The following is a 13,690-nucleotide window of genomic DNA, read 5'->3' as shown; positions in this document are numbered from 1 at the left end:
TGGAATTCTGCTGATAATTAGGTATCTGAGGCAACAAGGGAATTCTTCATAGTGGGGTAGCTAATCATTTCAGGCAATGGTTTTATTCCTTATAATCAGTGGAGTGGGATATCTATACCGTCCTGCAGGTCTTACTGATGTGGCCTTTGGGGGCTGGGGACAAGGGCAGAGAGCAGTGGACTGTCCTCAGAGCGACTGCTCCTCTCTGCTCACCACTGTTACAGAACAGAGAGAATGCAATCATTAACAGAAGACCATTCTGTTTAAAACGAATTCTGTCTCAGCAAGTAGGATGGTATTTAATTAATTTTGTAGAGAGTTGTAGCCAAAAGGATTTGTAAAATGTTTGGGGACTTAAAGGGATAAAGGCATAAGGCCTCTGTTACTAGGTAATACAACTTGTCATAATAACTGATCTCCCAAGGGTGTCTGATAACAAAGTTCAGGCTCTATTAAGAAAATTATCATGAAACTAGAAGATATTTACCAGGGATATGAAAGGCTAGAACTGGTAATTAATCCTCCCTCACTGTTCAATGGAGATTAGAGCCTCATGAAGTGGTTACAAATTTGAGCTCCCACAGTTCAAAACAGATTTTGAAATATTGGAGAGAGTCCAAATAAGAATAAGATAAATTATTTTTTAAATTGTCCATTTAAAAAAAAAATTTTATTGGAGTATAGTTGATTTACAAAGTTGTGTTAGTTTCAGGTGTACAACAAAGTGAATCAGTTATACCTACACATATATCCAAACTTTTTTTTTTTTTTAGATTCTTTTCCCATATAGGCCATTGCAGAGTAATGAGTAGCGTTCCCTGTGCTATACAGCAAGTTACTATCAGTTATCTATTTTATATATAGTAGTGTGTATATGTCGGTCCCGATCTCTCAATTTATCCCTCCCCTTCCCCCTTAACCCCTGCTAACCGTAAGTTTGTTTTCTACATCTGTGACTCTATTTCTGTTTTGTAAATAAGTTTATTTGTACCCTTTTTGTTTTTTTAGATTCCACATATAAGCGATATCATATGATATTTGTCTTTCTGTGTCTGACTTACTTCACTCAGTATGACAATCTCCATTTTTATAAGGAAAGAGAATTTGGAAGAAGAGAATACTGACAAATGATCATTTCTGCTTTCAATTCTATATTAAGACTTGTACTTGTGTTAATATAATGTTAATTCTGTACATAGTATTACTTCTATATATAAGACATATATATGTATATATAAGACTATATATTTCCGGAAATAGTCTTACAAAGTCAGCCAGAGCCTTCCAGAAAGCAAGGAACTAGGTAGATCCCACCTCACCGTCACCTGACAATGTGTGCAGAGTACTAGACTAAATAATGCAGGAAGAGGAAGAAATATTAGATATTTTCATGGATATTTTATTCATCTATTTTTATTCTAAAGCATTTGAAAGATCTGAAACACTAGTGACAGGTAAGCAGCTTTCGAATCTAAGTAACAGAGATATCTGCCTTTTGACGTTCACCGATATCCCTTAGATGGGCCCAGTAACATCTGGGAACTTGTCCCAATCGATTTTCTCTTTGTGTCACATGTGACACTGGATAATTTAACCTCTGTAAAGAGTGATGATCACTCTGATTGAGAATGTGTTAAAAGAATTAACAACGTATAAAATCATCTAACACACAGTGTGGACATTGCTGCTTAACAGAGCCAGTGTAGGAATTCAGATTCAGGCCTCTTTCCAGAAATGCTTCGGAAAGCAGCCTCTACATGATGTGGTAAGACTGCCAGCATGCAGGACTGCCAGGAGGAAATCGCTGCCTCCAAGATGGCCTCTCTACTGCTTGAGAGGTCTTGGTAGATTTCATACTTTACCTTGTATCATTGCTTCCATTACAAGTAAAGCTGGTCCCAAGAAAAATAACTCACACTGAGAACAAATTATTTGGAAGCAGGTATAGATGATGAGAGTAATGACTGAGAGTGCCCTGAATAGACGGACAAAGCAGTCTGAGGGAGGAAAGATGGGAGGGAAAAAGAAAGGGGAAGAGAGTTCTGAAGACATGCCATCTCCTCCGTCAGTTTGTCCAGGACCAAACCTGTTTCTGAAGTCTAGTACATAAAGCTATTCACCTCTGGTCATGAGGAAAGATTCCTGATGCACAGGTGAGAGCTAGATTTACATAACACATACCAGAATACAAAATGCAAGTTTTATCTTTCTCTAGAACTTCTGCAGTGTGAGTGGAAATGAAGAACGGAGATTTAATACAAATATATTTTCTCTCCATACCTATAATAAATCTCAGTTTCACAAACCATGTCAGGTACCAAAAGCCTAAAACAAATCTTGTACTCTGGGAGAAAATTTTTTTTAATGTAATTTGATTTGTTTGGCTCTGATAGATAAAAGAGAAGAAAAGAAGCCTTCTTTTCAAAACACTCAGATCATATTTATGCATTATTTCTGGGCATCATTTTTCATAAATATTCATGCAAGAGGTTCATGGTTTGATTGCTCTCGAAGCTTTCCAAGCAATCAAAATATTTTTTTGGTTCTGTTTTGTTTTTTGCTTTTACTTACCCAACATTATACAGGTAAGGTTTTTGCAACATTTACTAAACTTCAGTTAACATTAGTGAAAATTGAAGAAAACAATTCAAGATATGCAAGGTTTGGGAAAATTACTTCTTATTAGAACATTTCTGAAATATCCATCTACAGTATCACTGTTTACATTAATGTCTTATTTGGTGAATTGGTTATAGATGAGATATGTTAAAACCAACTTTTTCCATTTAAAATTTTTAAGGTGACATATTTGCAATTATACCTCCTTTAACATAACTTCAAAAGCTTCATATACTCTGTAGTTTGAATTCTACTGCTTAATTTGAGTGATTATAAAATAATTTGGAGTTTTTAGAGACTGAGAAGCATTTCCCAAGGTTAGCTTTTCCAAACAGAAAATTGAGTATTATAAATTCCACCTCCCACAGACCAGAATTCACAACTATTGGTCAGGGGCAAACACCACTGGCTCTGCGTCCTCAGTCACTGTGTGCCATTTCACCAAGTAGGAGCCAAAGGTAAGTTTTTACACTTGCTTTCTTCTCAGGTTATACACTTCTTTCCCTACTATAATAACCTTTAAAAAAATAATTCAACTTGCTTTAATATTTTGTGGTGAACTTTGATTCAATCAGCTGGGTTTACTTTTGCTCTTTTTATATTTATATTATTCTTGGAAAATCCAAAATTCTGAATTAGCTTAGGAATTCATAACATACAGAAAAATAGTTGATCTTAAGAGCCAGGAGAATAAAATTAGATGCCAATAAAATTATAGTAGTTTCCAATATATTCCTTAAGTCAGGTGCCCTGACATGGAACACGTTCTTTGCCAGTATTGACAGGCACTATTGATTGTTATTGATTGAAATATTATGCAAAAGAAGAAAATGATAAGATTTCAGGTGTTTAAAATATACTGATTATATTACAATTTTCCATTTACAATGTCTTTTTAAGCTATATATTTTAAATTTTTATATAAGTATAAGCTATTAAAATGTCATTAAATGGTATAGAGCGGACAATATGTTTAAAGTTTCAACAAAGACATTACATTAAATACCAATGTAAGTATTCGAAGGAAGGAACATGCTTTTTTAAACTATACATGGATATGTGTTCTTCATATTTCTAAGGTTCACAGACTGCCTTATTGATGATAGCTTTAGGGGATATGTCAAATGCAAGTAAACTCTAATATGCAGATATATATAATCAAACATAGAGTATGAAGTGAGAAAAAGAATAAGCAAGTGCATAATTTTTTTGAACAATGAATGTTGCCAGAACTGTACAAGGAAATCTATATATTTTTTAGGTTAGTGGTGGCCACTGTTAATGCTTCCCATCTGAATATGGGAGAATGGTTTCTGAAAGATTTGCAAATCACACTGTTTTATTAAGTAGGACTTTGTTGATAATTGCATAAAACTGTTCCAAATCTGAGATCCTGCAAAGACCTCTGCAAAGGCAAGTAAAATAGAGGCTTAGTTTACCCAGTATGAATAAAAAACTTATTTGAAGAAAGCATAGGAAAGGATAAAAAGGAGCTCCTTGTACTACTTCCTATTCTCAGAGGAATTTCATATCCTTCTGCCTAAACCTGCTTCATAAAGACTTTCTTTCAAGTAACTGAAGGTCAATTTGTCTGCCAGTGCATTCAAGTTTGAAAGTAATATTTATCATGAATTCCTTTTTGTATGTGTGCATAGGTACAAACACCACATGTACTGTTCTTAAAGTAAACCCAAGAAGTGTATCCAAAATACAAAACCTTTAAAATTAGATATGCTTGATCAAAATTTTACAAATACTTTGCCTCCTCAATGAATGATCACTAGGTAACACTTTTCATAGGCCTAATTTAAATGTTTAAAATTAAACATAAGAGATTTTCTTCTAAACTAAAATGTATGCAAAGGAGTACATACAGAATTAAAATAATTAAAATTATAAGATCTTGACTGAATCTCCCCAAAGCATGATGTTACCATGGAAACTAAGAATAGCGTTTATTAAAGAATTACAAAACAAAAGATTGCTCTAATCCCATGTGTGTGCAAATCCTCCTCTAAGGAAATCTTGCTAAATGGTGACTTTCAGACATGTATTCCTATTGATTCTGAGTTTAAACTTTAGATAGCCACTAAGGATTGAAATAAAACACTAAGGACTAAAAAGGAAAAGGACTAAGGAAAAAAATAATTTTCTTGTCTGCTCCATTTAGTTAAGACAAGCTTTGAAAATATTGCATAAAATATTAATTTTATGTGTGTAAATATTAAATTATGTATGCATTAAAGACACCCAGAGGCAACAAAGAAGTAAAAGAAAGAAAAAACAAACCTTCATTATTTTGTCTGGAAAAAGCCCTAGACTTAAATGTACAAGAAACAGTCCTAGCTGTATTACTAGCCAACTCTGTCTTGGTTTCCTCATTTGTAAAGTGATGTGACAGTTATAGTGATTAGCATCATCATCCTCATCATCCCTACATCCCAGAGTTGATGAAAGAATCTTAATGCTTAGTAAGTGGTAAAACTCTTAGATAATGTGAAGGCTTTTGTGAATAAGTATACCACAGTCTTTCTGCATACCATTTTCTCTCTGTTTCTCTATAAAATAAAATCAATTTCACCATAATTCCAATACCTACTGTAAAAATGTGGATAGGTTTGTGAATTCATTTGAGCATCTGGCATCAATAGTCCTCGGAAGCCACACAATTTCACGTGCTATGTTTATAAATTATCCATGGAAAGAAAGCTACCAGCTTGAGTTTCTCAGTATTGACAGTGATTTATCATTCCTATTTAGTGAAAACTATTCATAAGTTATTATCAATTAAATATGTATGTGTTTTAATATTTTATGATTAGGAAAGTTAGAAAAATGAAAACATTAGCAAGACTCGTTCTGGGACTTGTCATCTTGGATGCTGCTGTGACCGCCCCAACTCTAGAATCCATCAACTATGACTCAGAAACCTATGATGCCACCTTAGAAGACCTGGATAATCTATACAACTATGAAAACATACCAATGGGTCAAGCTGAGGTAACTGATTCCTCCCACTCCTGAGACTTTTTAAAGCATTGTATGAGGAATTATTAGGGTTTCTTCTCTTTAAATAGATTTTTGTTTACTTATAAGTGGAGATGTTCCATCAATAATTTCATATTAACTTTTTCTCCAGAACACGTTCAATGTGATGGAGGTTAACATTGGGAAACTCTGTTGCTTTCTTTATACTTCACTTTGTTTTCTTTATATTTCCTCATAAAATTGAAAAATAAAAGTTTCTATCAAGTTAGAACAGAGAAAATTAGGGGAAGAGGCAATCAATGAGGAAAAGGTGAATTCAAATAGTACATATAAAATGATAAGGAAGTTTGGGAAGTTTGAAGTAAAGAAAAAAGACATGAGATTAAAATGTAATAGAAGAAAACTAAAAGAATGCAGAAAAAGGACAATGATTTGAAACTTTACTGTATTCCAAGCACAAATACGCTTCCCTAAATGACTGATTACCCTCAGCAGTAATGTAGGCATTGGCAAGGTTACAGACCGTTACCTAAATCTGATATGACATGTTCCTAATTAAATGGTAGGCTTTTTACATAACTAAAGGATACAGACTAATTTTTCTGAATCAGAAAACAAGCAGATCTTGAAATGCTGGAGTCTAATGAATGTACAACATTGACAAAAACTAATTAAGTACAAATAAACCGAAAGGGAAATTACATCACCTTTACAAGATCAGAACATATTTGGGGCAGTCATTCAAGTGTAAATTTTCTTAGAATAACTACTTTTGACAACTAGGAAAATGAAATATTTAGACAAAAGCATGTATTTAAATTGCATGGGACTTAGATACATCTTTATTAAAATAGTAAACATTCTCATTATTGTTTATGTTGCCTTCTAAAATACAAGAATTAGATTTTCACAGTACAGTAGTTTTTACATATTCTCCCCCTGCACTATTCTTTTCCTGTTTTTCTCTCTTTTGCCATCTGTCTCTCTCTCTCTATCTTTCTCTTCCCCACTTTTTAGTAAAGTTTCAGGCTTGACAGCAGGCCACTTTTCTTCTGAACATTTAGTTATGACTCTGTTTTTAAGTCTTTATCAACATTCAGTGCTTGATTCATTTCACTGTGTGGCTTCTATTATGTGAAGGGGATTTTCTGTTGAGAATTTATAGTCATTAATACCAATCTTGCTATATGTGATCTCTGTATCTCTAATCTAATGCATCAATGTAGAGTATAAGAAGAAAGTTTTTCAGTGCTTAACACATCTGCCCTGTTCCTTTTTCCATTTTGCAGAAATATTAAAAAAAAAAAAACTCAGTGCATATCTGCAGTTATCTACCAAATTAAATATTTTAATTTAAACTTATTTGTCATTCTTCCAAAAAATATTTCATTGGATTGGTGAGTACCATAGTGAATTCTTTATTTTAAGTAGGGCTGGGGAATTTGGATTCAAGGGTTTATTTATTCACTTCAGAAGACCAAATGCATAATAGAGGGACTACCATTTGAGACCAAGCCTACCCTAGGCAAAACTGTGAAGGAAGTGAATTTTATCTGCAGACTGCTTTTAAGCTATTCCTTGCTGTCAGGATCCTTTCTGTTGCCCAGGAGGCCCTAGACATTCTCATGAGAGTCTGAAGTTCTTCCTGCCATCAAGGAAAATTAAGCTAATATATATATACATATTAGCTTAATTATATATATAATATATAATTATATATATTATATATTAGCTTAATTTTATTTATATATATATGTATATATATATGTGTGTGTGTGTGTATGTGTATATATATATATATATATATATAAAGATGATTTATTATACAACCTTTCCTCAGTATTTGCTTATTCTGGAATAACAACCTTCCTGTAAGGTACTGAATATGTGGCATTGTATCCTTACACACCCTAGCCCCTACTTCATGCAAACATTTCTAATTTTCTTACTGGCTAAGCCAGACTCAGAAACCCTAACAACTGAGGGTTCCAGAAAGCCACTGATAATCCCTTGTAGTTGACTGAAATATACAAGTCAGCCCTGATTTAACAATCCTTTGTGGTGAAGTCATCATAGGCAAACTGGTTTTAGGTAGATGATAGATATGGATACAGATATAGCTATAGATATATACATGTGCTATAATAAAACTATAACACATTTGAAAACATCAAATATACATAATTTTTTAAAGATATTTACAAAGTTGTTCCAACAGCAAAAATCAATCAACCAACGTACTCACCCACCACCTATTGGAAAAAAATCCCAAAACAAACAAAATCAATATGATAAAGAAAATAAGATGACCTAAGGAAAAAAATTCAGAAATTTAACTCAGATCTCAACAACTTATTACTATAAATTCCTTACAAACAAACAACTAGCATATAATTCCCTATGGGAAAATATGAAATAAAGTCAATACTTCCAGTCATGTGAATGGATTCTAGAATTTGGTTAACATGGCATGAATTTCTTGAATGCAGTCTTGTAAGTTCAGATTCTGGAAGGTCAAATAAACTTATTTATCTCGTTTTTATAAATTAAAGGCAGTGGTTGCACATGTTCTTGATCTTATGTGACACTTTCTGAGTGAACACTGATAACACACCCATATAAGGTCCAGTTGATGAAAAGGTTCATAGTAAATGATAGACATAGGGAATGATGGGATCAGATTCTTCAGTTTTTTGTCCTTGATGCCAAGAGTATGGTTCTGCATAATTTAGCCTAGAATTTATTTCAACTGTACAAAAGACAACTTTATATTCTAAAGTTGTAAATTTATAGGATAACTGCTTCTAAATGCCAATTTCTTTCTTTTAAAGTCGAAGACTTGGCATCTTATGCCAATAGAGTAGACCCTTTGGTCTAAACTTGGAATGATTAATACTTAAGGCCTTTGATATATGTGGTAGGTAGAATTCTAAGATGTGCCCTAAGTGGCCCATCCCCTGATGTGTCCATGATCTTTGTAATTGTTACCATCATGAATATATTGGGATATCACTCCTGTAATAGGTTATGTTATATGGCACAGTTGAAATTTAAAAAGGGAGATTATCTTGGTCTGCCTGACCTAAAGTCATGAGCCCCTTAAATCAGTGTCTTGAGGTTAGGGACAAAATTTGAAGCATGAGAGAAATTCAATGCAAGGGCAACTGTTTCTGGCTTTAAAGATATCAATAGATGGGTCTATGTTCATAACAAGAATGCAGGAATTCTCTAGATGCTGAGGAGAAGCTGACAGTCAGCAAGCATATAAGGATACAAGAAACTCAGTCCTAAAGATACAAGAAACTTCAAGTACTTCAAGTACTACATGAGGTTACAGCCCTGGCCATCACTTTATTTTGGCCTTGTGAGACTCTAAGCAGAGAACCCAGTCAAGCCATCCTTGGACTTCTGATCCACAGAAACTATCCGTTTAAAAATGGGTATAGTTTTAAACTGCGAAGTTTATAGCAATTTGCAATGCAGCAACAGAAAACTACTACAATGTAATGATTTAAACTTTTTTTTCTGAAAGCCAAATTTGAATTACTATAAGGCTGCAAGGCTTCCATTTATGAGTCCAACAATTTATCTAGTCAGTGAACCAAACCACCCCTGATTCCCAGGGTTAGAATTTCAATAGAGCTTTATTGATTTCTGTTGGTGGTAGTATATTCATTATCTCCTCAGTGGCTGGAAAAGGGTAATTGAAAGTATTTCTGTTTTGAAAATTATATGCAGCAATAGTATTTCAGACTCATGACTTATGTGATTTCTGATGATCTAGAATATCCAGGATCCACTGGATACTATGTTAGAAGAAGATTTTAGGCCCAACAATTCCATCATAATGTTCTATATTAGCCAGTGGATAACTTTGCTGGCATAACATAAAGTTGTTGCAATTTTTACTGAGCTTTCATTTTACTTTAATGATATGGATAGGAACTGGTTATAAGCCATAAGACCAAAATGCAGACGTTTTGCTTACTGATGAATACTAGCTAACCCTGAGCACTTCTTATGTGTCAGTAGTGTTCTAGGAATATCACGTGTATTATCTCATTTATTCCTCCCCCAAAAACAATGAAGTGTCATTATTATTCCCGTTGAATATAGATGAGGAAGGATATTGAGACAAAGAGCAGTTAAGTAACTTGACTAAGATTACAGTTATTCATAATGTATAATCATAGTGATGTTCTCATATCAGAAAATAATTTCCAACAGACTAATGAAAGATTATATTATCCTCCCTCCATTTTTTACCACTTTCTAATTGTCCTTTTAACTTGAACTGGTTTTGGTTGAGCTGAATGCCAGGTGCATTCTATACTGCACTCTTAGAAAGAAAAGCATTCTTCTATGGGTGAATAATGTGAACTAGAAGTAACATTTATAGACAACTGACTGTTATCTAATTACTGTAAGAAAAAAATGGCTTAGACTAACTACTTAGTCTATACTTGAAAGAATAATTGTGAATATGTATTTGCCAACATATATCTAAGTTATGAGTAATAACCTGAATATATGCATATATACACATATATATACATATATAGATATATTTGGGAGTCTAGGATCCAGGGAAACATTTCCCTATTTTCCTTAAAACGTTCACCAAAAAACTAAATAGTTCAAAATTCTGTATTCTTTGAGTGGCTTAAGTTGCGACTGCGTTTTTGACCAAGGCAGGTATTTGTTTCCATTTTCATGCTATAGTTTTTGGGTTATTGATTTTCCATTCCTCTTAGGTCTAAAAAAACATTGGTCCTGACCATGAGTAATTTATTTTGCCCAGAAAAGTACTCAGTGACTATATTAATATTTATGGAAGTTCTGCTGAAAGATATGAACTTCCATTCCTCCAGGAAATTCTCCTTGGCTCCAATCAGATAATTAGACTTCTCCTCACCTATATCACATTATTTAGTCTTACATAATTACCTCTACTTAAGTGAGCCTGCACTGTTCCTGCATCTTCAATAAATACCAGGAATGTTATACCCTGTGGTCCCATGAAGCACTTGATTGTATTTGCTGTAGGGTGGCGTGAGGGCATTTTCAACGCCACACAATGCTCTTTCATGAGAATGTGGAGGAACAGGTTGCAAGTTTTAAGGAATTTGTTTATTTTCTGGGCCATACACCTTGTAACTAAGTGTGCTGATCATTTTGCTCAGAAAAATGGCTCTTAATTGTTGCCTCATTCTTCCCTGGTGTCATATTATTTCCCACACCTTTATTTTCCTATCATCCTAATCTCCTCATGGAGATTTTTTTTGAAGTATTACCATACATGCTTTAAAAACTGTTGGTGGGAATGTAAATTGATACAGCCACTGTGGAGAACAGTATGGAGGTTCCTTAAAAAACTACAAATAGAACTACCATATGACCTAGCAATCCCACTACTGGGCATATACTCTGAGAAAACCATAATTCAAAAAGAGTCATGTACCAAAATGTTCATTGCAGCTCTATTTACAATAGCCCGGAGATGGAAACAACCCAAGTGTCCATCATCGGATGAATGGATAAAGAAGATGTGGCACATATATACAATGGAATATTACTCAGCCATAAAAAGAAACGAAATTGAACTATTTGTAATGAGGTGGATAGACCTAGAGTCTGTCATACAGAGTGAAGTAAGTCAGAAAGAGAGAGACAAATACCGTATGCTAACACATATATATGGAATTTAAGAGAAAAAAAAAAGAAGAGCCTAGGGGTAAGACAGGAATAAAGACCCAGACCTACTAGAGAATGGACTTGAGGATATGGGGAGGGGGAAGGGTAAGCTGTGACAAAGCGAGAGAGAGGCATGGACATATATACACTACCAAACATAAGGTAGATAGCTAGTGGGAAGCAGCCGCATAGCACAGGGAGATCAGCTTGGTGCTTTGTGACTGCCTGGAGGGGTGGGATAGGGAGGGTGGGAGGGAGAGAGACGCAAGAGGGAAGAGATATGGGAACATATGTATATATATAACTGATTCATTTTGTTGTAAAGCAGAAACTAACACACCATTGTAAAGCAATTATACTCCAATAAAGATGTTAAAAAAAAACTGCCTTATATACTTTCTGGAATGAGATAAGGTATGCATTCATAAGTAAATAACATTAACAACTAATTTAAAAAAACCACATCAGTAACAATTGGCCAATAGGAAATTTCTTGAATGAGGAATGCTTTTCTTGCTATTACTCTCCATTGATCTTAAAATGAAGGCCATTTTTTCTCTTTCACAGAAAGAACAAGTGGCTAGATTGTTTAAAATTAACCCTATAAAGAAAACTCCCATTGAAATAAACACATTCAGCTTCAAAAATAGCATTTATGGATGAAGAAGCTATAAGCTCATCAAAGGGATGAAAATTAAATTTAGTGAAGTTATAGGACTGAGAGAGAACTCAGTGAAGGCAGTTGTATCAAGTAACAATGGAGCAATGATTTCTTTTCTCTTGTCATAACAGGGTGTTATGCAACACATGTTATTATTCTTTTAGAATACACATTGATGGTCTGTAACACCTGAAATTACTTAAGTAGAATCAAACTAATTTAGGGCTACTTATAGAAATCAACATCCACTTTAGATAATGATATATAAGAAGGATCTTAAAATTAGGTTATCTAAGTATAATAAATTGGTATAGAACTTTGCTAATGCTAGAGGATAGTTTGTCTCAAAACTCATCTTTACATTTTCTGAGCAAAAAGTAATTAAATTACAGATATTTCTACAATTTATGTCCTCTGGTGAAAAAGGCTTGCAATACTTTTATTTTTATATTTGGAATTATGTCTCACTTTGGCCAATTTATACAATATGAGTTAAAGTTTCAAATATATGGTTGGCATATAAAATACCTCTTACTGGAAGAAGTAACTTGTTAAAGTGTCAGTCAGCCTGAAGTAAATATTCTTTTCAGGATATGGCAAAAAATAAAAGTTAAACTTTCTCTTTACCCTCCCTTTTCACTGAAGATGCTCTGGAGGATGAGAGGAAAGAATTTTGCTGATGATCTTTTAATACCGTTGTCTGACTGACTTTCCATAAGCTTCTTTCAAAAGCAGCATTAAACCATTTGATTCTTATGATAAGCTATTTGAAAACCTTAAAAAAATGAAGCAACCAAAATGTACAATCATGCAGGCTCACAGGAAAAGAAAATTATTCATAGTATTTGCCAGTGATTTGTTTGTGTTTGTATCTGTATTATACATTATTTATGAGACCACAAATATGTTAATTATCATAACTGTCCCTTGAAATAAGACTTGTTATTACTATTATCATTATTATTAAAAACAACTAAGGATCAGAATGTTGCCCAAGGTTATTCAACGAGTAAGTTTCAGAGTAAAATTTAAACCAGGTTCTTTTAACGTCAAACTAGAGAGACCCTGGCACTAAAACCTCCATTATTTTCCTGTTCCTTCTCTTTCATCTATACTTCTTTTAGCTGTGTCCAATATTGAGGTTTATTTTCTCTGAAATTAAGTAATTTGATTATTAGGAATCAGAAAAAAATTTTCAAGTGATTGCAATTAACACACTATCTAAGCATCTCTCTTAGCTGTCAAAGTATTTAAGGGAGAGACAGGACAGATGATCCTTCTGAACTGAAAGCAGCTTTGTCAAAAATATGGGGACTGAGCAATCTTTGCCAAACACATTTCTTCCTCATTCATTTTCAAGATAAAGTAGAAAATAAGATACAGCTTTCACTGCCAATGTTCATGGTCACATTCTTTTAGATAATTAACATGAATCATTTAAATCAGTTTGAGTACCAGACTTATGCTTAGAGCACAATTTCACTGCACTTAGCATACCTACACGCCAGCATGTGGAACCCACAAGAATATTCTTTAGTAACTCAGGCCGAATGGCCCAGGGCCTTTTAACATGTTCAGAAACCAATTTCTGATATAATGATAACAACATAGAACACTTTCAAGACTGAGTAGCAAGTGGTGGGATAATTTGGGAGAAAGATAAATTTAAAATTGTTTTGTTTTACAAATATCTTACTTAGTGTTAGAGTAAAAATCCAAATAGCATTC

At 33.7% G+C, this 13,690-nt stretch overlaps 1 protein-coding gene and 1 long non-coding RNA gene across 5 annotated transcripts in view; one reads left to right on the top strand and one right to left on the bottom strand.

The window, feature by feature from the left end:
* LOC137202980 (uncharacterized) overlaps positions 1-13,690 on the bottom strand; it is a 282,286-nt gene that overhangs the window by 22,543 nt on the left and 246,053 nt on the right. The window lies entirely within an intron of this gene.
* Positions 5,446-13,690, top strand: part of EPYC (epiphycan) — a 35,521-nt gene continuing 27,276 nt past the window's right edge. Inside the window, exon 1 of the mRNA XM_067698742.1 lies at positions 5,446-5,619. Within this exon, the coding sequence (XP_067554843.1) occupies positions 5,455-5,619 (165 nt within the window). The 5' untranslated portion in view covers positions 5,446-5,454. The remainder of the gene's footprint in view (positions 5,620-13,690) is intronic.

Source organism: Pseudorca crassidens, chromosome 11 (genome assembly GCF_039906515.1).
Source record: "Pseudorca crassidens isolate mPseCra1 chromosome 11, mPseCra1.hap1, whole genome shotgun sequence".
Classification (NCBI taxonomy): domain Eukaryota; kingdom Metazoa; phylum Chordata; class Mammalia; order Artiodactyla; family Delphinidae; genus Pseudorca; species Pseudorca crassidens.
The sequence above is the reverse complement of the archived record's forward strand: the minus strand, read 5'-3'. Positions and strand labels throughout refer to the sequence as shown.